General features: G+C 38.4%; 1 protein-coding gene across 2 annotated transcripts in view; it reads left to right on the forward strand.

The window, feature by feature from the left end:
• The window catches only part of MTMR6 (myotubularin related protein 6), a 34,837-nt gene extending 22,290 nt beyond the window's left edge, over window positions 1–12,547 (forward strand). For both annotated transcript variants that reach the window (XM_023190288.2, XM_023190289.2), the window contains 8 exons: window positions 1,025–1,157; window positions 1,864–1,973; window positions 2,379–2,504; window positions 5,270–5,319; window positions 5,741–5,941; window positions 7,718–7,849; window positions 7,928–8,054; window positions 10,275–12,547. In XM_023190288.2, the coding sequence (XP_023046056.1) occupies window positions 1,025–1,157; window positions 1,864–1,973; window positions 2,379–2,504; window positions 5,270–5,319; window positions 5,741–5,941; window positions 7,718–7,849; window positions 7,928–8,054; window positions 10,275–10,535 (1,140 nt within the window). In that variant the 3' untranslated portion in view covers window positions 10,536–12,547. The remainder of the gene's footprint in view (window positions 1–1,024; window positions 1,158–1,863; window positions 1,974–2,378; window positions 2,505–5,269; window positions 5,320–5,740; window positions 5,942–7,717; window positions 7,850–7,927; window positions 8,055–10,274) is intronic.
• The last annotated feature ends 12,734 nt before the right edge of the window (window positions 12,548–25,281 follow it).

The following is a 25,281-nucleotide window of genomic DNA, read 5'->3' on the forward strand; positions in this document are numbered from 1 at the left end:
TGTAATACGAGGATTTTTGAAGATGAGGTCTGATACAGTGATTTGTTTTTCAGGACCTCGTAGCTCTTATTTATATAATTATCTTCTTCCCAGAAAATATATCATTCTTTGTTTTACTAGTTAAATGTAAATCAAGTAGTAATAATGTGGAAGCATTTTTTAGCATCTAACTGTAGATTTTACAGTCAGTAGGATACAATTTAACTGTACTTGTTACCAAACTGAGGTCAAATCCACAAAATGAAGAGCTCCTTTTCTTCTAATTTAGGCTCCGTTTTATCCATGTTCATAAGAATTTTTAATATATTGTGTTAACATACTATATGAAATCCTAGCCTGGAAGAATAGAGCATGACAGATCCTAAGGGGACCGCTGACAACATTTTGAGCTAATAGCTAAAGACCATAGGCCTATAAGCAATCTGTTTTTTCCTGGAGACCAGTTTATTTTTGTCCCAGTTCTCAGAGATGTATCTCGATAGCCGGTTATATGCCATATTATATGGTGTGTGGGCCTCCAATAATTTCTCATATAGAAGACCTCAAGTAATCTGAAGCATATTTCAGATCTGATTTTCAGGTCCCTATGGCTTTCAGAATGATCAGTGCTCTAGGCTTGTTCTGAAGTAAACTTATAGGTTCATGCTGTAAAAGAAAAGTCCCCCAGCCAGCTCTGCCTAACTGAATCATTTAAAAATTAGATAGGAGACATTTCTAATTTTAAAATATTACAAACATATGGAAAACTGACAAAAACATAAATGAATTGGTTTCATGAACTTATGAGAACTTTGACCTTTCCATTATATAGCAATCATATTACTTTATTATTTCCTTCACTACTATTTAATAACATGTGGCATTTTTACTTATTAAAAGATGGATGGTAGCTTATTCAGTTTTGATGAGTTCCTTTAAACTCTCTCCTAGCTAAAATATGGCTTATTTAGTATTTTCATGACATTTTGGTAAATTAAAAGAGAAAAGTAATTTGTCTCTAAATTTCTAAAACTTTTAATTTTAGCTGAATGCAATGGCCAACAGAGCAGCTGGAAAAGGTTATGAAAATGAAGACAACTATTCCAATATTAGATTTCAGTTTGTTGGAATTGAAAATATTCATGTCATGAGGTCCAGCCTTCAGAAATTATTGGAAGGTATATTATTGCTTACTTTTTTAGGCACCCTTGTCCAAAAGAAATCTAATGCTAGTCACATGTAATTTAGAATTTTCCGGTGGTCACATTTTAAAAATTAAAAAGAAACAAGTGAAATTAATTTTAATGATATCCTTACTTAATATATTAAAAACATTATTTTAACATGTAATCAATATAAAAAAATCAGTAATGAGATATTTTTCTTTTCAACAACTCTTAGAAATCAGGTATGTATTTTACACTTACTACACATCTGAGTTTGGACAAGCCATATTTCAAATGTTTCGTAGCCATATTTGGTTAGTGGCTACTGTATTAGAACAACTCTAATGGTTTTATAAAAAAGTTGTTATTAGATAGATATTCTTGAGTAGTCAGTACAGTAAATACTAATTTATGGTAATGTTCATTTAAATATTCCATAGTATGGAATTTAAAAAATTAAAATAGAAGATTATTTTTAGTTAGATGCTTGTGCTACAATGTTTTTAAAGAGATTGGAGCATTTTTGTAAGCACAGGAATAATAGAAAAATATATCCAAGAATCAGTTATTGAGCTTTTAATAGCGTCTTTTCATTTATAGAGTCTTGCCTATTTATTTTGTCTTCTTTCTTAATTCACTTATCTAGAAAGATCTTGAAAATAAAAAACACAGAAACTCTAGCCATATTCTAATTGAAATATTTTTATCCCTCTTTTAGTCAATGGCACTAAAGGGCTTTCTGTCAATGATTTCTACTCCGGTTTGGAGAGCTCAGGATGGCTTCGCCATATCAAAGCTGTTATGGATGCTGCAATCTTCTTGGCCAGAGTAACACTTTATCTTTCATATTTGGTCTTGGGGTCTATCATGATTGGGAAGGAGTAGATTCATTCTGTTGGGGGCTGGTATCTATTCATCAGGTAACTTTTATTATTTTTTACTTTTTTAATGAGCTTCACTTTATTTTCAGCGTTAAAAATATCATGTAGCACTTAATGTAGAAACTTAAAAAGATGTTCCTAAATACTTTGAAGCAACATTTTTTCTTTGTTTTTTGTTTGCTTGTGTGTTTGTTGTTATCGTATTTTGTTGCATATTTTGGAAATCGTTGCTGTGACATTATCATTGCAGGCATAGCACTTCTTTGTGACAGTACCTGGTAGTATGGTTTTCAAGTAGAACTTATTGGTTTACCTTAAAGTATGCTAGAGTGTATGTGATCTTTCTTTTCAGGCAATAACAGTTGAAAATGCAAGTGTGTTGGTGCATTGTTCCGACGGTTGGGATAGGACTTCCCAGGTTTGTTCCCTGGGTTCTCTTTTATTGGATTCCTACTACAGGACAATCAAGGGATTCATGGTAAGGATTTATTTGGTTAGACCAATGGTTCTTAAGTAGGAGTAATTTTATGTCCCTCCAGAGGACATTCGGCAATGTTGGAGACAATTTTGCACTAAAGGAAATGATGAGACTGGCATCTGTGGGAGTGGCCAGGGATATTGCTAATTAAACATTTTATAATGCATAAAATTTTTGCTGGGGGGGGTCAGCCCCACAGCAAAGAATATTCTGACCTGTAATGTCAGTACTGTTGAGGTTGGGAAACCGTGAATTAGACTCATTTCCATGTGTGCTAACGCTGACAATAAACTTTAGATTTAAATAACTTTTTTTTCCTAAAATGTTGCAATGGAAATATTCAGTATTTTGTCCCTCATTGTTATCTAACAAATGCAAATAATGTAATACAACAGTGCACAAATAAGAGTACTTAAAATTAAATTCTGAAGGAAACCTTCTATTTAAAACACCTGCATTTGTAAGTGTAATAACATGTTAGCCATGTTTTATATCTGAAGGTAAAATTTCTGGTTGAATAGATTTTCTCCTTTGTGAAGATAAAGGCCTAGTTCCTGCTTTTTGTTTCTTTGCTTTTAAAGGTATGATCAGATTTTTATTTGCTTGCTTTTAAACGTGTGATCAGATTAACTTATGTTTTCAAAATTTACATCTTAACTCATAATTAAATGAAGAGATGTTAGAAAATTTTCATTACTTTAGAATTATTAAATACAGTGCCATCTTAAAGCAAGGGAAGATTTAAAATCACCAGTCCCTTTTCAGCACGACTATTTTGTGCTGCTAACATACTGAGTCTCGGACAGGCCAAGCGGGAATGCTGCTAATAAGAAAATAATGCTCAGCTTACCTTGAGAGTATATGATAAGGAATATTTTCTTTGCCTTGTTTGGCTTTAATTATTTATTAGACATCCAAATGAAATTAGGTAATAAATGCGGGTGATGTGAGAGCTTCCCAGGCAATAAGAACAGTGTGAACCAAAGCATAACCTCTTTTGGTGACTGCAGGTAATGTGTGATGGATGGAGTTCAGAGTGAGTATTAGAATAGAGGGCTTGGCTGCAGAGGAATAGAGTGGGGTCAGGGCCTGAGGAAGAGAAGGCTGGAATGGGGCTTTCCCCTCTTTGGATAATGGGAGCTATTAAAGAGTTTTAAACAAGCAAACAGTAGCTTGATTAGATGTGCTTTTTAAAAAGATGGCTTGATGTCTTGAAGGCCAGAGGGAGTGGGAATAGAGGCTAGCAGGCCAGTGTAGACACTGTTACACTAACTTACGAGACAAAAGTTTTTAATTTTACCACACTAAAAGAGTAACACACAAGTGAAGGGGGAAGTGATGGGTTCCAGGGATGTTTAGAGAATAGAGTCAGTGGCTGGGCGCAGTGGCTCACTCCTGTAATCCCAGCACTTTGGGAGGCCAGGGTGGGTAGATCATGAGGTCAGGAGTTTGAGACCAGCCTGGCCAATATGGGGAAATCCTGTCTCTACTAAAAATTAGCCGGGTGTGGTGGCGGGCACCTGTAGTCTCAGCTACTCAGGAGGCTGAGGCAGAAGAATCACTTGAACCCAGGAGGCGGAGGTTGCAGTGAGCCAAGATTGCACCATTGCACTCTAGCCTGGGCAACAGAGTGCGATTCCATCTAAAAAAAAAAAAAAAAAAAAGCAGAGTCAATAAGAATTGGTCATGGATTGGATGTGGGATAGAAGAGAGGAGTCTTCCTCTGGGCTGATTTCCAAGTTTCTGAATTAGGTGCCAGGACGGATGGTGCTGCTTTCTGGCTCTTCACTGAGATAAGCCGAAGAATACATTTAGTGAGAAAGATACTGAGTTATGCTTTAAACGTGGCTGTGCAGAAGAATGGCAGAGAGACCAGAACAAAATCTGTAGCTCCAGCCAAAAGATCACTTGGCCAAGGTCACACAAAGTGGTGAAGCTGGGATGGGAGCCTGTGCCTGAGCTCCAGTGACTGCATCCTCAGCCACATCAGTGTATAGCCTTCTCCAAAAGCACAGGCTTGAGAAAACTCAGAGAGGCTAAAACCGGCCGTTTTGACACTGTGGAAAGAATGTGGTTGGTGACTGTATAATGAAGCGATAAAGTATACTAAATACTAGAAATATTTGTTTAGATTAGACTGAAAAAGTTAGAAATCTGTTTTTACAGTGGAGTGGGTAAGTAGAGAAGCTGCAGCAAGGAAAACATAAAGTCAGTCCATTCAAGAGGATAGATGTTAACACTTGGATATGAACATGAACTCAAGTAAGATGATTTGATTAAAATTGGTCTTTTTATCATTAGTTTTTTTTCTTCAAAAGAGTAGTATATAAATAATATAAAGAATGTACAAGTAAGCCGAAAGGTTTAAAATATCCACCTCAGTCTACCACCTAGAGTTAACCTTTGTTAGCAGTTTTGGTTTACATTTTTCTAGCCTTTTTCCTATGATATGTCATCTTCATACATACAAAAACTTAAATGTAATACTGCTTTATAACATGTTCTTTTCACTTAACATGTAATAAGTTCAATGGAAATAATTTAAGTCACAAAACTACTCTATTTCTTTTTATGCGTTTTTATTCTTCTTTAACCCCACCTCGAATCAAGGTTTTGGCATTCTTTTGCCTGTGGTTTTTTGTACTGTTTTGTTTATAAGTTAAAAGTGTACAGTAAATACTGTTTTTAAACTAATAAGATTTAATCCAGCCTAAACAAAATAATTGAAAGTAGTCAGAAAGTGAATTTTACTTTTTCTCATTAAGGTTTTAATAGAAAAGGATTGGATCTCTTTTGGACATAAATTTTCAGAGAGGTGAGTCACAGTTACACAGTCATATATTTTATAAAATTAGTAAACCAAGTTTAGAATGCCAAAATGTTTCTGTTCCTTATGGACTCACATGCGTGGTGGGAGGTAAGAGTGTCATGGTTTTTACTGTATTTTACATGAAGATGTTTAATTTTTTTCTGTAATTTCTCTCAATTCTAGTACACTTGTTAATTTTTATGACTATTTATTACCTTCCTTTGTGGCTGCATTATATTTAGAGATGGTAACAGATCCTTTAAAGCTGTGGTTTAAAAACTCATAAATGGTTTCAATAAAAATTCTAGTTTTTCGTGCTAACATAACAGTGGTTTAGGAATATTTTTGTATGTTTAAGATTAACAATACCTGAACAATGGACTCTTTCAGAGGTGTTTTTAAAAGCTTGTACTTTCTGTGGGGTTAGGTGTGGCCATTTGGATGGTGACCCAAAGGAAGTCTCACCAGTGTTTACTCAGTTCTTGGAATGTGTGTGGCATTTGACCGAACAGTTTCCACAGGCCTTTGAATTCAGTGAAGCATTTCTTCTTCAGATCCATGAACATATTCATTCATGCCAGTTTGGAAACTTCCTTGGAAATTGTCAAAAGGAAAGAGAAGAGCTCAAGTAAGATGATTCAATTAAAAGGGTCTCCTTTTCCCCCCTACTTAGCTGAGGTCTAACAAAAATCGTGGTTGCAACTTAATAAAATATCTTGACAATTTGAAATATTGTTGTAAAGATTTTATTTTTTGTATTTCTAAAGCTGAGTACCCTTCTAATATTCCCCTGCCTTTCAGGTAATAGTAAAAACATATTATAAAGTGTGTTTTGAAGTGTAGCATACATACAGAAAAGTACATATAGCGTAAGTATGAAGCTCAGTAAATCTTACCAAACTCACACACCTATGTCACCAGAACCCAGAATGTGAAATGTTGCCAACACCCTGGAAAGTCCCCTCATGCTTCTTTCCAGTCTGCATTAATATATTTTAGAGCAGAGAAATCCTTACGCTGTTTAATTTCCCAGAGTGTGTTGGTCGCTAGTTGTAAAGTGTAAAATATTTTAAACTGTTGGTTTGTTTTAAGGTAAGATGGAGCCTTATAGCTCTCCCCACATTTCTAAACAGACAGTTCTTTGGGGAAAAGAAATCTAGCTGTGTTGACTCTAGCGCGTCTGTCCAGAGAAAAGCTCTGAGACGCTACTTGACCCTAGTTCATGTTATTTCCTGACCAGTCTTTGGGGATAGGGGTTTTTGCCTGAATTTTGCTACAAGGAAGATCTCTGGAGTAGGTCTTAGAGGTCCTGGGTATATTGTTTTAGGTTGGGCTTCTGAGTTTGGATTTCTTTATTGCCTCTTACAGTAGGCAATAAAGAGCACTTAACAGACTTTTGAACATCCAAGGGACATACTGAGGAAGCTAAATCCGGTAGTATTTGAAGATAGCCACATGCTCACACTCCCAGCAGAGTTAACAGCAGAACTGAGAGCATGTGGAAAATTCTAAAGATGTGTAAAGGGAATAAAAAATGAATAGAGAACGGCAGAGATGAACAATGAAAGAACATTGAGACTTTAGCTCTATGCTACAGTGATTCCAAATAGTTTATTATAATTTGGAGCACAGAGGTGACTCTTCTCCTGGAGTACAGAGCTATTTTAGGAAAAACTATTCTTAATTAGTGCCAAACATTATCAAAAATGGAAAGATGGAAATAAAAGTAGATATTTCCTAGTAGTTTTTCTTTAAGACACACCTATGGGTCATCTTAGGAGTTATGGAAAAATGAGGAGATTTTCCGCTTTCCCTCTGGATACCTACACTATGTTTACTTGGTAAATGTGCAGTCTAAAACCATTCTTACCTTTGCCTACCTACTCTTAGATCTGCAAAATAAGTGGCTTTTAAAATTCTTGCATAACATCCTGATTTGGGCTGTTTCCCTTTTTGTGCCCACTCACACTTAACGTGTGTTCCTGCCCTGTGGTACTTGCCCCTGTAGCCCAGATGTGGGGTTAAGAGAAGAAGGCCAGACAGAAAGATACATTAGTGTCTTGTTCTATGTGTATGTTTGTGGTGATTTGAAGCAGGTGAAACAGAGACCAGGTTTTTGAAATTGTGTGAGTTGAGGGGAATCCCTTAAAATGTATTGTTGTGAGAGAAAATGTTATACCTGTATTGTGTTCAAGAAACATGGCTTTATTTATTACCTAATTATGAATGAAAAAGGAGAATAGAGAGAATATGGAATTCTGAGACGAGGTTAGACTGTGAATAGAAGAAAAAACTAAAATTTAAATCTGCTTCAGAAGCCATTGCCTGATTTATAAAAATGAATATTACCATTACTACTTTGCATCTGTAGGAAAGATCTCTATGTTTTTCTCATTGCATTAAGGTTGAAGGAAAAGACTTATTCCCTGTGGCCATTTCTTTTGGAAGACCAAAAGAAGTATTTAAATCCTCTCTACAGTTCCAAATCTCACAGATTTACAGTTTTGGAGCCAAATACAATATCTTTCAATTTTAAGTAAGTTGACATCATTGAAGTATTTATATTTGAATTTTCTCAAACACAATTTATTGAGACTTTTTTTTTGTCATAAAGGTTTTGGAGGAACATGTACCACCAATTTGATCGAACACTGCATCCTAGGCAGTCTGTATTTAATATGATTATGAATATGAATGAGCAAAATAAACAATTAGAGAAAGATATTAAAGACCTAGAATCTGTAAGTATTCTGAAGTATCTAATTTAATATATTTGGAATGTGAAATTAGTTTACAGTTAGACTAATACTTGTATTGTTGGTGTAAATCAGCATATAAACTTCTGAAGTAAGCAGTTGCTTCAAAGTCAGGTCAACCCTACTTTGATTGAATATGTTAGTTCGAATCACTTTCTTTGTATTTTAAAATACATTAAAATACTGGAAGTATATAGCATAATGTATAGATAAATAAAATAACTATCTGTGTACCCACCAGCTAGCTTTTGTGGGATTTTAACATTTACTATATATGCCTCAGATCTTTCTCGTTCTTGTTTTAAGAAATAAAACATAGGCTGGGCGCGGTGGCTCATGCCTGTAATCCCAGCACTTTGGGAGGCCGAGGTGGGCGGATCACGAGGTCAGGAATTCGAGACCAGCCTGGCCAGTGCAGTGAAACCCCATCTCTACTAAAAAAATAAAAAAAATTAGCCAGGCATGGTGCCGTGTTCCTTTAATCCCAGTTACTTGGGAGGCTGAAGCATGAGAATTGCTTGAATTTGGGAGGCGGAGGTTGCATTGAGCCGAGATTGGGCCACTGCACTCCAACCTGGGCGACAGAGCGAGACTCCATCTCAAGAACAAAAACAAACAAAAAAAAGAAAAAAACATAGATCTATTTGAAGACCCTCTATACTCTTAGCCAGTCTTCACCCGTGTATTTTGAGGTCTGCAGATTCACTGTGCTGAATTTGCTCTTAGTCATTCTTGTGCATGTTGTTATACTTTTACTATATATGTTTGTATCCACAATTTGTAATACTATTGTTCTTGACTTAAAATATTTTTATTGTGTATTGAAAAAATACCAAAGACTATCTCTAATGTTTGTAATGAGGTGTAAAAGGAAACAGACAATGTATATGCCCATATACTCTCCACTCTGCTTAAGAAACTGATGTTTTAAAGCTGTTACCATACTGTTTATGTGCTTCATTTTGCTCAACATTGTTTTGACATTTATCCATGTTGATACATGCAGCTTTTATTCATCTGTTTTTTTAGTAACTACTGTATAACTTTCTATTGTATGAATATATCACAGTCTATCCATTCAGCTATGGATGAATATTTAAATTGTTTTCAGTTTTGGATTTCCATGATTACAAATGAAGTTAAATGATTTTCCATATTTGTTGGCCATTTGGTTTTCCTTTTCTGTGAATGGACTGTTCAAATCTTTGCTCATTTTCTGTTGGCATATTTGCCTTTTTCGTATTGATTTGTAAGAGTTGTTTATATGCCAGGCACTAATTCTGTTAGTTATATATATTACAAATGGCTTTGTCCAACCTATTGTCTTCCGCTTTATTCATGGTATGCTACATATAGATGTTTTGAATTTTCATGTCACATTGGCCAGTGTTTTATGCTTTCTGGGTGTGTCTTGTTTAACAAATCCCTCTCTATCCTAAGACTTTCCTATAATCTTTTTTCTGCCATCCTATGTAAGCAAAAAGGATCAGTAAGTACATATATATTTTTAAAATCCTAGACAGTTGTAACAGTAAGACTGTCTCATCTACCTCTCAGGCAGGAGTCTCCCTTACTCATCTTTTGTATAAGGAGGTAATGACTGCTTGAGTAAATTGTAGAAGGATATGGTCAAGAGAGGCAAGCTCAGGTTAATAGGTAATACAAGATTATTGGGACAGTCCAAGAATTTAGAGAGCGTGATACTCTGCCACAGGACACTTTAAAAATCTTCTGTTAAAAAAATAAAAGTTCTGTTGCGTTTAAAATCTGTTATTTTTACCTAACAAATCACTCTAGGAAAACCATGTAAGAAAAACTATACAGTGAGCCCTTTAGCTACACAAGATTATTTGTTGTGTTTTCATGTTTCTTATACATTTGTTTTTTTATAAATGTTTAACTGTTATGGTTTCTAGGTAATATATGTCCATTTCAAGTGTGGAAGCCTAGTGATTGCCTGCAGTCAAGTCTTGCTGGATTGTTTGTTTAATAAACATAAAAACTAACAATTTTCCACAGCAAAAAATTGTACACAATTAGGATTTTCAACCATGTCATATGCATTGAATGTTTCTAATTTTTTGAGATTCAGTTTTGTTATGCATACAGAGAACATATTTTGCAAAAGCATGTTTTCTTTTTTCATGTAACATATTGTGGTATATGCAATTAGTAATTTTCTTTTCAAATTTGTGTTTGTTCTAGAAAATTAAACAACGCAAAAATAAGCAAACAGATGGCATCCTCACCAAGGAATTGTTGCATTCAGTTCATCCTGAATCACCTACCCTCAAAACTTCCCTGTGTTTTAAAGAGCAGACTCTGCTACCCGTAAATGATGCTCTTCGAACTATAGAGGGCAGCAGCCTGGCAGATAATCGTTATAGTGAATATGCAGAAGAGTTTTCTAAATCAGAACCTGCTGTGGTCAGCTTAGAGTATGGTGTGGCAAGAATGACTTGTTAGACTCCTAGAGTTTTTTCTGCAATGATTGCAATACAAGAAAAGGATTATTGTGAGGATAGTCTGTAAGCATGACCAAGAGGAATTTGTCTAATAACAATTTTAAGGTTTAACAGTAGGCTGATAGTTGAAGGAAGGATAATAACTGCCCTTGTGAGAGAGACAAGTCATTTTAATTGCATTTCCAGCTAGGAATGACATTCAATTCTGTAAGAAACGAGTGGTATTTGATGTATTTACTCAAAACGCAATTTGCACTGTACACTAGTGAATTGACATTTATGATTTATGTTAATTCAGCCAAACATAAATAGCCTTCCTTAAGTACAATTTAACTTCAAGAAAACAAAATTTGACAACATAGTTTCTTAATAAATGATATGGCATGTGCTTTCAATTATGTAGCTTTGTAACTATGAATATTTACATATTTTGCCTTTTAGTGATATTTAATGTTGAAGTGCCATGAAAAATATTTCTAAGAAAGCCTTAAATTCCCAGTGGATTCTTTACCCTTACGTTTTACAGCCTACAACAAGATTTTTTGTTTTGTTTTTCTTTTGATCAGCCTTGTTTTGTTTGTAAAGAATTGTGCTCTCATTACTGCTGGGGTTGCATGCTACAATACTTCTATGTAAACACTTGTAGAAGTACACTGTTCACATTTAGCCTGCCCCACTTTCGTATTCAAAATTAATGAAACTGAAGGTTTATTCTGATCATAATTTGTTTAGTGCTATTTGGTAATTTATTATTTACAGCTTAGACAGATTATTGATTTCTTGAATACGTATAAGCACATTTGACTGTCTTTTATATATGGATTACTGCGTTCCATTGATTCTTATTTTGTGGTTGGCTTTATTTCTTTCACAACTATGTAAGTTTAAAGAGCTACAGCTCTAAAACTGTTCTTAGAAACGGTGACTAGTATATGTATACGTATATTTTTAAACTGCCTTATTGCTCAGTGAGTTGCTGTTCCTGGAGTATCTAACTTTCAGTTTACCCAAAAACTTTTGGGTAAATATAAAAGGGAAGTATAGATAGTTTAGGTTGTGCATGGTTGCATGAATTTTGAAGTCATTTCTATGTGGAGCATTATTTTTCTTCTTGTTAAATATAGAAAAAAAGAAAATTAAAGAGATTCTACTACAAAGTTATTGTTTAACAAAAGCAACTTAAACTCCGGGAAAGATTTCATTTTGCCATGTTATATTTACTGTTTATTCTGTTTATTAAAGTACATATCTTTAAATTACCAAAAAACAAGAAACAAAACATAAAAACCCCAAAACTATCGCTTGGAATTAACAATATCACCCAACTGGCTTTAAATTTTAAAATGTATATAACATGGTGGCATGAGGTACAATTTGAGTATTAGGCAATTTGCATAGGGTCCCTCATGCTGCTTTCTGTTACACCTCTATTATATTAGTTTTGAACATAAACATCTTTTTCAGACCAAAAAAAGCTTTATTGTATGAAAGCTTATCTGATCCTGTTTATTTTTCCAATGCTTTTCTGTAATACATTATGTAATTTAAAAAATACTCCTTTTTAAACAGCAACAGAAATGCACTATAAAATATAGTATGTGATTAACCAATACTGCTTCCATATTTAAGCACTGGGAATGGAAACTTAATCTCTGTGACTACAAAGGGAAGTTTTTGTGCCTTGGTGTTCCAGTCACTGATTGTGGTTTTAGAATCTTCTGTGGCTGACTTCTTGTATTCAACTCTGGTTTATTATCTTAATCTTCAACTTTAGACATATATTTGTGTGTTTATATGCTCACAGGTGGACTGAGAAATCAGTTACATCTTACGTGACCTACAGGGTATATGTTGGCAAAAGCAGACTGTGTATATGTCTTATAAAGTTGGATTTATGTTCAGTGTGTTTGGAAGTGTATAGCATGTAAATTATTTCATATATTATTTAAAGGTAATTAAGTGTTCACATTTAACTTTGAATTTTTTTCTTCTGGATAAAACAAATAGAATCAAGTTGTAGTTGTTGTTTTTTTTTTTCTCTTCTCACGTGGGCAAGTAGACTTGCCCATAAGGTTTGAGGAGTTTATTTTCCAAAAGTTTGTTGATAAATCATACCTGTTTCATACAAAAATAATTTCCAGAATATTTAAAATAGGTATAGTGGACTAAAAGGCCCATCAGATGTAGGTAATAATGTCATTAAGTTTTCCTTTTGTTTCTGCCACTTGCTCATGGTACAATCAGTATTCTATTGTGCCCTCGCCAGCTTGATGGAAGGCAGGGTCCAGTGACTACAGACATTCAAGGTGAAATGTCTCTCCAAAGGCAGATCTGGATGTAAATGTGAGGAAGAAAATGACTGGCTGAGAAGAAGGTGTTTATTGAGGGTGTTTTGAAAAGGTCAGCTAGGCTAGAAGTAGCTCAGGGAATCTTGAGTAAAGATGAAGGGAAATCTTTAAAAACAAATTGAATTTATTTGGTCGGGTAGCAGAGCAGGGAGGTGGTGTCAGTCAAGCCTGTTTTGAAAAAGGGGTTTTTTTTTGGCCCGGCGCGGTGGCTCAAGCCTGTAATCCCAGCACTTTGGGAGGCCAAGACGGGCGGATCACGAGGTCAGGAGATGGAGACCATCCTGGCTAACACGGTGAAACCCCGCCTCTACTAAAAAAATACAAAAATCTAGCCGGGCGAGGTGGCGGGCTCCTGTAGTCCCAGCTACTCAGGAGGCTGAGGCAGGAGAATGGCGGGAACCCGGGAGGCGGAGCTTGCAGTGAGCTGAGATCTGGCCACTGCACTCCAGCCTGGGTGATAGAGCGAGACTCCGTTTCAACAACAACAAAAAAAAAAAAGAAAGAAAAAGGGGTTTTTGCAGAAGGCCAGTTTTAAAATTTTGAAAAATTTCCAGTTGACATGCTAAGTTGGATTAAATGCTGATCATCTATAAAACTACATAGTTGCTGCAAAAGTCATTGGGGCTTTTGCCATTGAAAGTGGTGACAAAAACCGCAAGTACTTTTGCACCAACCTACTACTACAGTTGCAGACTTTTATTAGTGACATTGATCTTCATTAGTCAAGTTTTAGTTATTTTGTTGGCTTTTCCATGTAGAATTCCAAGTGACATTAACATGCCTTGATTAATTAAAGAAAATTTGGAGACTGTTTAAGATATATATCTAGATATCAATGTAAACTAAGTTTTAGGAACTTACATCTAGAAGAAAGCCTATAATCTAGAATAATTATCTCAAAAAAGAATATATATACCATTGTACTTGATATAAGAAAATGTAAACATGAAACCCTGACATTTTAATAAACATATTTGTGCTGCTCTACTTATTTCTAGCAAAGTAAAATATCCATTTAAATGGCAACTTTTATAAAATAGTGGCCTGCATAACTGAAAGGAACTTTCAGAAGCTAGTAGTAGACTCTCTAGCCCTGGTGTTCTGTTTCTGATTCAGTAGTTAGGGGTTGGGACTCTGGAGTTAAAATCATTTGCATACCAATAAATTGTTTGCATTTAGCAATATTTTTGATACTGTGATGCAAATGGTTGGGGAATCATACTTTGAGAAACACTGCTATGCACCATCCATCATGGTCAGTAAACATCTCGTTTGTTCTTGAAGGGATGCAGAATTATTATTTTTTTATTTTTATTTATTTATTTTTTTGAGACGGAGTTTTGCTCTTGTTGCCCAGGCTGGAGTTCAGTGGTGCAATCTCGTCTCACCACAGCCTCTGCCTCCGGGTTCAAGTGGTTCTCCTGCCTCAGCCTCCAGAGTAGCTGGGATTACAGGCATGCGCCACCACAATTTCGTTGTTCTAGTAGAGATGGCGTTTCTCCATGTTGGTCAGGCTGGTCTCAAACTCCTGACCTCAGGTGACCCACCCGCTTTGACTTCCCAAAGGATTACAGGCGTGAACCATCGCACCCGCCTCAGAATTACTCTTGCATAAAGTGCAACAGGCTGGGGAGCATCACACTTCTGAAACATTGTGATACAAGTGAGAGCGAGAAATAAACCTTTGTTTTAAGCCACTGAGATTTTGGGCTCTTTGCTACTGTGGTGTAACTGTGCCCCTCCTGAGGGGTGAAACCATTTGTACAAAGTTCTGTTTACCCATTAGTTCCCAAATGGCCTTTGTCCTGCTATTTTGCGTCAGTATCCAGCTGAGGTTTGTGCATTACATTTGGTTATAGCCCATCAGTCTCTGTTGAACAGCCGGTCACCTCTTCCCCTCTGCATTGACCTTTTTGCACCAGACCAGTTGTAGTTTGCCCACTTTCTGCTTTTGTCTGATTGTTTCTTCGTGGTATAATTTAACTTGTTCCTCTGTCTACTGTAGCTGCTGTCAAGTAGGTACTAGATGAAATTCAGAGTTTGCATTTCAGGAAAGATGCTGTGTACTTCATATTGAATTACTGCAGGAGGATGTAATGCCTGGTGGTTCCACTGCTGGTGACGCTAAATTTAATCACTTGGTTGTCTTTTCCTTGTAAAGATACATTTTTTTCCCTTTGAACTCAGCAAATGCTCTATGGGGCGATATTTTGGCATCAAATTTAATATCTCATCCCTAACAACCTATCCATTAATTATACTTGCCCAAATCAGTTATTTCATTGGTGTTACAAATGCTGATTTTCTAATTTTGTCTTAACTTTTTACATGTATTTGCAGGCCTTTGTTTGTTTGAGACGGAGTCTTGCTCTGTTGCCAGGCTGAAGTGCAGTGGCGCAGTCTCGACTCACTGCAACCTCCACCTCCCGGGTTCAAGTTATTCCCCTGCCTCAGCCTCCTGAGTAGCTGGAACTACAGGTGTGTGCCACCATGCCTGGCAATTTTTTTATATTTTAGTAGAGATGGGGTTTCACCATGTTGGCCAGGATGGTCTCGATCTCCTGACCTTGTGATCCCCCACCTTGGCCTCTCAATGTGCTGGGATTACAAGCATGAGCCACCATGCCTGGCCTTGCTGGCATTTTTAAAAGAAGTGCTGGGTCCAGTGAGTGCACATATACTGGAATGCAGTGAGAGGTGAAGCCAGCTGGACTTCCCAGGTCAAGTGGGGACTTGGGGAACTTTTCTGTCTTGCAAGAGGATTGTAAAACGCACCAATCAGCACTCTGTAGCTAGCTGGAGGTTTGTAAAATGCACCAATCAGTGCTCTGTAAAAACGCACCAATCAGCATTCTGTGGCTAGCTAGAGGTTTGTAAAATGCACCAATCAGTGCTCTGTAAAAACGCACCAATCAGCATTCTGTGGCTAGCTAGGGGTTTGTAAAATGCACCAATTAGTGCTCTGTAAAAACACGCCAGTCGGCGTTCTGTGGCTAGCTAGAGGTTTGTAAAATGGACCAATCAGCAGGACATGGGCGGGGACAAATTAGGGAACAAAAGTTGGACACGCCCCACCCCACAGCCATCAGCAGTAACCTGCTCGGGTTCCCTTCCACGCTGTGGAAGTCTTGTTCTTTCGCTCTTCACAATAAATCTTGCTGCTGCTCACTCTTTGGGTCCATGCCACCTTTAAGAGCTGTAACACCATGAAGGTTGTGGGCTTCATTCTTGAAATCAGCGAGACCACGAACCCACCAGAAGGAACAAACTCTAGAAACAGCAGGGCCCAGTGAGTGCAAACATTCAACGTGAAATGTCTGTCCAGAGACAGATCTGGTTGTAAATATGAGGAAGAAAATGACTGGCTGAGAGGAGGATATTTTTGTTGAGGGTGTTTTGAACAGGTCAGCTAGACTAGAAGTAACTAGCTCAGGGAATTGAGTAAAGATGAAGGGAATTCTTTTTTTTTTTTTTTTTGAGACTAGAGTCTTGCTGGGATCACCCAGGCTGGAGTGCAGTGGTGTGATCTGAGCTCACTGCAACCTCTGCCTCCCTGGTTCAAGCGATTCTCGTCAGCCTCAGTAGCTGGGATTACAGGTGCCCTCCAGCACGCCTGGCTAATTTTTTTTATTTTTAGTGGAGACGGGGTTTCACCATGTTGGTTAGACTGGTTTTGAACTCCTGATCTCAAGTGATCCGCCTGTCTCAGCCTCCCAAAGTGGGGAATTCTTATTTATTTAATTACTTAGAGATAGAGTCTCACTCTGTTGCCCAGGCTGGAGTGCAGTGGCACAATCTCGGCTCACTGCAATCCCCGCCTCCAGGGTTCAAGCAGTTCATGCCTCAGCCTCCCAAGTAGCTGGGACCACAGGGACGCGCCACCATGCCCAGCGATTTTTGTATTTTTTTAGGGTCTCGCCATTTTGGCCATGCTGGTCTTGAACTCCTGACCTTAAGTGATCTGCTCTCCTCAGCCTCCCAAAGTGCTGGGATAACAGGCATGAGCCACCACATGTAAGTAAACATCCTCCTGCGACAAGATGATATAAACAAGTCAGGAGACAGACAACAAAGGCACCCTTTATTTAAAGATACTGTACTTCATTATAGCAATGAAAAAGGAAACTCTTGAACTAAGAAAAGTGTTAAGACATGCAAACTCTTCCATTCTTCTACATAGGATTGTAGTCTGTAAGTTTTGAGCATGGTAAAGATAGCATTGATGGATAAGGCATCAATTATTTTTTCATTTTTTTTCATGTACTTAAGGTCATTTGCACTTTTCCTGTGAATTGTCTGTGTCTTTTGTCTTTTTTTTCTAAAAAAAAAAAAAAAAAAAAAAGAATAGGTATTTTTCTTAAGAGCTTTTTATGTTTTGTGATATAATGTGCAAAGGAACAAAGGTTCTGTTGGACAAATGGTTGATTCCAAAACTGAAGGGAGAGGACAAGATGAGCCGGAGATATGGGAAAACAGACATGCAAATGATATTCTCCCAGTTTGTCATTTGCTGCTTATGTTCTTTGCCTTGTAGAAGAGTTTGACATTTAGGAGGTAGAATTTTATTAGTCTTATATTACTTCTTGTTTTGAATCATAGTGTGACTGCTCTAATACTAGGTATAAATGATTCACTCATGTTCTCAATATTTAAAGGGTTCTATGTTTTTGCATCTGATTGATCTATTTGGAATTCATTCTGATATATAGAAAGATGTATGGATCCAAATTTATCTGTTTCCCAAATGGCTGTCTGGTTGTTTGAATCATTTATTAGTAAGTTCATCTTGTCAGTGATTTGAGATGTCACTTTTTTTTTTTTTTTTTTGAGACGGAGTCTCGCTCTGTCGCCCAGGCTGGAGCGCAGTGGCCGGATCTCAGCTCACTGCAAGCTCTGCCTACCGGGTTTATGCCATTCTCCTGCCTCAGCCTCCCGAGTAGCTGGGACTACAGGCGCCCGCCACCTCGCCCGGCTAGTTTTTGTATTTTTTAGTAGAGACGGGGTTTCACCATGTTAGCCAGGATGGTCTCGATCTCCTGACCTCGTGATGCGCCCGTCTCGGCCTCCCAAACTGCTGGGATTACAGGCTTGAGCCACCGCGCCCGGCCGATGTCACTTTTATGTAGTTCTTGATTCTGTTCTGTAGCATGTGTATCTGTATTAATGTGCCAAACCCATCCAGTTGTATTTATCTAGGCTATATGGTAGAGCTAGCTCTGCCTCATCAGTCTTCTTTCTCAGGGTTTTCTTTGCTGGTTTTTTTTTTTTTTTTTTTTTTTTTTTGAAACAATCCAGCCACACTGAAAAACTGGCAAGTACCGAAGGGACACTTTTTCCTGAATCCCTCTGAGAGTAAGATGCTGTGATATGATGCCCTATGTTCCTTAAGTATTGAAAGTGAGTGTCCTGTAAGAACAAAGCCATTTTCACATGACCATACTCACACTTATTTCCTAGGTTTTCTTGAAAACGTTGTTCCATTATTTTCTTGCTTTGTAATACTGTCAAGAAGTCTGAAGCCAACCTCATTTCTTTCCCTTGTCAGTGACTTGGTTTCTTGCCCGAAAGTCCAGTGGGGTTTTTTTTTTTTTTTTTTTTTTTTCTTTTTAAAGTCAATAGTTTTGCAAAATGATGTCTTGACTCCTCTAAGTCAGTTTTCCCTGTGTACCAGCATGTAGATTCAAGTCTGCTTGTATTTAGGCAGTTTTCTAGAATCAGTTTTAAACATTGTTTCTCTTTCCTTCTTTAGGGACTCAAATTGTACACGTATTAAATCTTGTTTATCTTCTTTTTTTTTTTTTTTGAGACGGAGTCTCGCTCTGCCGCCCAGGCTGGAGTGCAGTGGCCGGATCTCAGCTCACTGCAAGCTCCGCCTCCCGGGTTTACGCCATTCTCCTGCCTCAGCCTCCCGAGTAGCTGGGACTACAGGCGCCGCCACCTCGCCCGGCTAGTTTTTGGTATTTTTAGTAGAGACGGGGTTTCACCGTGTTAGCCAGGATGGTCTCGATCTCCTGACCTCGTCATCCACCCGTCTCGGCCTCCCAAAGTGCTGGGATTACAGGCTTGAGCCACCGCGCCCGGCCTGATCTTGTTTATCTTCTATACGTATTATTTTCTCTCTGATCCTGTTACCATCTTTTGTTAATTTCTGTTTAATTTTTTGGCACTTTTAATTTCTTTCCTTTATGTTTCTTATTATATGTTGTTATTCATATTTCCCTTTGCAAACAAAATTTAATTTTTATTTCTGAAATATTTTCCTTTTGCTTTAGCTTATTATTTAAGTTCAGTAGTTCTTGTTTCACTTTTTTCCTCTGTTTTTATTCTGAGTTTTTGTATTTATGATAAGTGGTTGTTTATCATATCAGTACTTGCATTTTTACTTATATTTTAATCCATCTTTTAGTTTTGGTACCATTTGCCTCTACCTGTAATCTTTCTCTTTTGGGTTTCATCTATTGAAAAGTTTTATGTATAACTGTTTTTATTAATAACTTCACATGAATGCTTGTTTGTTGCTTGTGTTTCATTTTCTGTTCATGAGTATTTGTGTTGGATTTGCCTGGACCAGTGATAACAGACAGTCCTATGTAGAAGAATGGAAGAGTTTGCATGTCTTAACAGTTTTCTTAGTTCAAGGGCTTCCTCTTTCATTGCTATAGTGAAGTACAGTGTCCTTAATAAAGGATGCCTTTGTTGTCTGTCTCAACTTGTTTATATCATCTTGTCTCAGGAGGATATTTATCTTTAGCTGTTTTCTTCTCTTCCGTTACCTCTACCCTTCCAAGATATTCTTTTCAAAGATATTCTTTTAGAAATAATGTTTTCTCAAGACTGCCTTTCTTTGGCTCCCCAGTTTCAGACATGGTGTCAATATTTTTACTGAGAGAGGGATCCTCTCTTTCTGGGAATGAGCTCTAGTTGACATTTACTGATCCATCACCAGCAAAACCTCATTGTACTCTGTTCTGCACATTCTTTACCTGATTGTGTCCACTCAGGTATAGACGGTGAAAGTGGTATCTCAGTATCTCATTGTGAGTGTTATTTGCATTTTGGTAATGATTAGTGATACTGAACATCCTTTCATGTGCTTATTGGCCATTTGTATATGGCCAATATTCTTTTTCCTTTTTTTTTTTTTTTGTTCTGAGATGGAGTCTTGCTCTTGTTGCCCAGACTAGAGTGCAGCAATGCAATCTCAGATCACTGCAACCTCTGCCTCCTGGGTTCAGGTGATTCTCTTGCCTCAGCCTCCTGAGTAGCTGGGATTACAGGCACACAACACCATGCCTGGCTAATGTTTGTATTTTTAGTAGAGACAGGGTTTCATCATGTTGGCTAGGCTGCTCCCAAACTCCTGACCTCAGGTGATCCACCTGCCTCAGCCTCCCAAAATGCTGGGATTACAGGCGTGAGCCACCATGCCAGGCCTGTATATATCTTCTTTAGAGAAATGTCTACTCAAGTCCTTTGCTCATTTTTTAATTGGGCTTTTTGTTGAGTTATAGAAATACTTTATATATTCTGGATATTAATCCCTTTAGATATATGACTTGGAAATATTTTCTCCCAGTCTGTGGGTTGTTTTTATAGTGTCATTTGATACACAGAAGTTTTTACTTTTGATAAAGTCCTATTTTTTCTTTAGTTGCCTGTGCTTTCGGTGTCATTTCAAGAAATCACCACCAAATCCAATTTTGTGGAGCTTTTGCCCTATATTCTAAGAATTTTATATTTTTATGTCTTACATTTAGGTCTTTGATTCACTTTTTGATTCACTTTGAGTTAATTTTTGTATACAGTGTTAGGTAAGGGTCAAACTTTATTCTTTTGCATATAGAGAGCCAGTTTTCCTGGTGCCTTTGTTCCTTTCCTCCACTGAATGGTCTTGGCACCTTTGTTGGAAGTCAGTTGACCACATATGTGAGGGTTTATTTCTGAGCTCTTTATGTTATTCCATTGGTCTGTATGTCTGCCCTTATGCCAGTAGTACACTATATTTAAATAAATAAATAAGCTTATTTATTTATTTAATAGAGACAGGGTCTCACTATGTTGCCAAGGCTGGTCTCGAACTCCTGGCTTCAAGCAATCCTCCGGCCTCAGCTACCCAAAGTGCTGGGATTACAGGCATGATTTACCCTGCCAGCCGACACTGTTTGATTATTGTAGACTTGTAGTAAGTTTTGAAATCAAAATGTGAGTCTTCTAACTTTATGCTTTTTCAAGATCATTTTGGCTATTCAGGGTCCCATGAGATTCATATGTATTCTTCCATAGGTTTTTCTCTTTCTGCAAAAATTGCCATGGGATTTTGATAGTTATTACATGGAATCCATAGATTGCTTGGGGTAGTATTGACAAATTAACAATATTGTCTTCCAATCTGTGAACGTGGGATGTCATCTCATTTATTTGTGTCATCTTTAATTTCTTTTAGCAATATTTTTTGGTTTTCAGTGTACAAGTCTTTAGTCTCGTTGGTTAAGTTTATAAGTATTATTTTTGATACATTTTAATGGAAGTATTATCATTATTATTATTATTATTATTATTAAGACAGTGTCTCACTCCAGTGCCCAGGCTGGAGTGCAGTGGCGCGACCTCGGCTCACTGCAGCCTTGACCTCCAGGGCTCAGGGGATTCTCCCACCTCAGCCTTCTGAGTAGTTGGGACTATAGGCATGCACCACCTTGCTCAGCTAATGTTTTTTTTTTTTTAATTTTGTCTCACTATGTTGCCCAGGCTGGTCTCAAACTCCTGGACTCAAGTGACCCTCCTGCCTTGACTTCTAGGCGTGAGCCATTGTGCCTGGGCTAATTGTTCTGACTAGAACTTCAAGTACTATATTGAATAAAAGTGGTGAAAGCTGGCATCCTTATCTTCTTGATCGTAGAGGAAAAGGCTTTAGTCTTGCACCCTTGAGTATGGTGTTAGCTGTGGGGTTGTCATATGCTGTATGGCCTCTGTTATGTTGAGGTACTTTTCTTCCATTCCTAGTTTGCTGAGTGTCATTTTAATGTGAAAATGTGTGCATTTGGTCATGTGCTTTTTCTGCACCAAGATGATCATGTGGGGTTTTTTCCTTCTTTCTTTTAATGTGGTGTATTACACTGATTGACTTTCGTATGTGAACCACTCTTGCATTTCAGGAATAAATCCCACTTGGTCATGGTGTATAATCCTTTTAATGTGCTGTTGAATTCAGTTTGCTGGTATTCTGGTTGAGGATGTTTGCATCAGTATCCTTTTTTTCTTGAAACATCTTTTCTGGCTTTCATTCAGCTATTCCTTAATGTTGGCAGAATATAGGTTTGTAAACTAGAGGAAGGGTGGTCACCATGAAAAGCTGACCACTTCAGCAAGGAAGAAGGAAGAAAAACGTTTCTCACCTTTATTAACTGAACCGTCATCCTTTTGCTCATCTTAAATTGCTCTGTTGGTATGGCTGTCAAAAATATGAAAATTAAACACACAAGGATCATATACGATATATGAGAAATTTTAGGTGCACTCTAGCCCAGCTATCTGAAAGCAAACATGGACTATCATAAAAGAAATGAAGTTGGAGATGTTGAATCGAACACTTGAGTGTGAAATTGGGTGAGTGAGAAGCTCGTATTCAAATTACCAGATCACCAGACATTATCATCAGAGGATGTTGCTGTTCCTCAAGTTAGTTTCAAAAGCTTGACAGAAGAAATTGTCAGCGTCTCTGCCCGCTGTTTTTAACTGATCCAACTGCATGCTTGTATACACGACAGTTCCTCCAGGAAGATGTAAATTCCGAAGTCTTTATCTAATAATGTATTCGCTAGAAATAGCAGACATTGGGCAGACTGTCAAGAAATAAGGCCTTGACAAGCAATCTTGGCATTTGAGGAGGGGAAGGAGGGCTGGTTGCAAAGGCGTTGTGGCAAGGGAGGGCGTAGGGGAATTGTGGAGGATTTGGGGCTCCCTGGAGCCAGGAGAAGGTAGATTTTTTTGAGCAGCTGGTAGATAGCGAAACAAAACATCAGAAAGTTTGGGAACATAAGTTGAGTGGGCAGAGAGGGTGGCCTTTTCCTTCTTTGCTTGTCTTTGCGTAGGTCCGAGGGAGGTGTGTGTGTGAGAGAGAAGCAGAGAGGCCTGTAGGACTGGGTGACTCAGGTCTCAGGGCTCAGCATCAGCTCCTCTGCTCATACAAGCCGCGGCCTCGTTCTGTATTCCCCTTCAGCTCACTCGAATTCCTCACCCGCCACAACGTCTGTTTAACATATTGAATATATGCCCTTCGAGATGCTTGTCCTGCGAGTGTGTATGTGTGTTTAAAATTTACATAGGTGTTACTGAGTTCCTCTTTCTGCCTCTTTTTTTTTTTGAGAGGGAGTCTTGCTCTGTCGCCCAGGCTGGAGTACCGTGGCGCAATCCCAGTTGACTGCAACCTCCGTCTCCCGGGTTCAAGCGATTCTCCTGCCTCAGCCTCCTGAGTAGTACAGGCGTGTGTCACCACACCTGGCTAATTTTTTGTATTTTTAGTGGAGACAGGATTTCACCATATTGGCCAGGATGGTCTCGATCTCCTGACCTCTTGATCCGCCCTCCTCAGCCTCCCAAAGTGCTGGGATTACAGGCGTGAGCCACCGCGTCTGGCCATCTGCCTCTTCTTTCAGTCCTTGTCTTACTCATATTATCTCCTTACTCTTCTTTCCTGTAATTATTTTTCCACTTTGCCCCCACTCCCCCCAATTCCTTTCAGTCACTTGGCATTTATTAGTGCCTAGTGCATGCCAAGTAGGCTGCTGGGTACATTATAGGCATTATTTGGTTCAAGATTCACGGTAGCCCCGCAAGGACAGTGGTCTTTTACTCATTTTTGTAAAGAAGCCAATTCAGCAGTTAGGTACCGTGCTCACCATTACACAGCTAGCAATCCGTATTCACACTTAGCCTTTCTATTCCAAAACCCTTCTTAATCTTCATTAAAAACAGTTCACCCAGCTCTCTCTTAAATGAAGAAATGATACTGACCAATGTGGCCATCTCTTAGGACTTAGGTAATCTCACTAATGGCAGATTTGTTGGCGCTCCCAGCTAATGTGTGTTCAATGCTCATGGGAGGCAGCACAGGGCAGTGGTTAGAACGCAGACCCTGGAGCCTGGCCGGTCCCTGCCCTGCCCCAAGCATCTGTGAACTTTGGGCAGGTTGGTCATACCCTCCCTCGAAAAACAAGCCAGGTTCGATGTGGTCAAGTGATGAAAAAGAGGTTTGCATGTTTTTAAATTCATTCATTTGACAAATACTTGATATGCCTACCACATGCCAGGTATTATTGTAGAAACCGGGGACATAGAAGAGGACCAAATACTAAAGCCCATGTCCCCAGGAAGCTTACCTTCCAGTGTCAGCAGGTAAGATGGCTGCTATGAAAGGAAGGACGGGCCAGGCGCAGTGGATCACACCTGTAATCCCAGCACTTTGGGAGGCTGAGGTAGGTGGATCACCTGAGGCCAGGAGTTCAAGACCAGCCTGGCCAACATGGTGAAACCCCATCTCTACTAAAAATACAAAAATTAGCCGGGCGTGGTGGTGGGCACCTGTAATCCCAGCTACTCAGGAGGTTGAGGCAGGAGAATCGCTTAATCTGGGAGGTGGAGGTTGCAGTGAGCCAAGATGGCACCATTGCATTCCAGCCTGGGCGACAAGAGCGAAACTCCATCTCAAAAAAATATTAAGGAAGGACAGGGACCCTAACTTGAGGACAAGCAGTAGGCTGATAACAGTGGTGTACCGCTGTCTGCCGTGTGCTGGAGCCTGCTTCTGACTAATTGTATAGTTCATTCTCCAAGGGCAAGATTTTATTTTTTAACAGCTTTATTGAGATATAATTTACATACTTAAATATTCACCCATTTTAAGTGTACAATTCAGTGGTTTTTGGTAAATATAGAGTTTTGCAACTGTCACTTCAATCCTGTTTTAGAACATTTCCATCACTCCATAAAGCTCCTTCACACAAGAGGAAGGTGTAGTTTTTGGAATAAATGAAGGGAGGTGGTGTTTTTTGGGGAGAGAGTGCTGGCCCAAGGACCAGGAGAACCAGGACCCAGTTCCAGCTCTGTCCTGGCCTCCGGGAAAGGCACCTCCTCACGGGGTCTCATTCTCCCACCCTTTACGTGAAGGCATTGTTTGTCATGTTCCCTTCCAGTTCTAAGATCTTGTGATTTCATTGAAGTAAGATCCACGTATCTGGCAGTTAGAGAGGGATGGGATGGAGAAGAGAGATTTAAAATGTAAGAGGAAAGGGAGTGTTGCTAAGAAAATTATCAGAAGGCATTCATGTGGAGAATGTGGGGAGTTAAGTAGGGAGGGGAAGACTCAGGGCCTTCGAATCCAGCCCAAGCATTTGAGTCCAT

The sequence above is a fragment of the Piliocolobus tephrosceles genome, chromosome X, assembly GCF_002776525.5.
Source record: "Piliocolobus tephrosceles isolate RC106 chromosome X, ASM277652v3, whole genome shotgun sequence".
In the NCBI taxonomy this organism is placed as follows: domain Eukaryota; kingdom Metazoa; phylum Chordata; class Mammalia; order Primates; family Cercopithecidae; genus Piliocolobus; species Piliocolobus tephrosceles.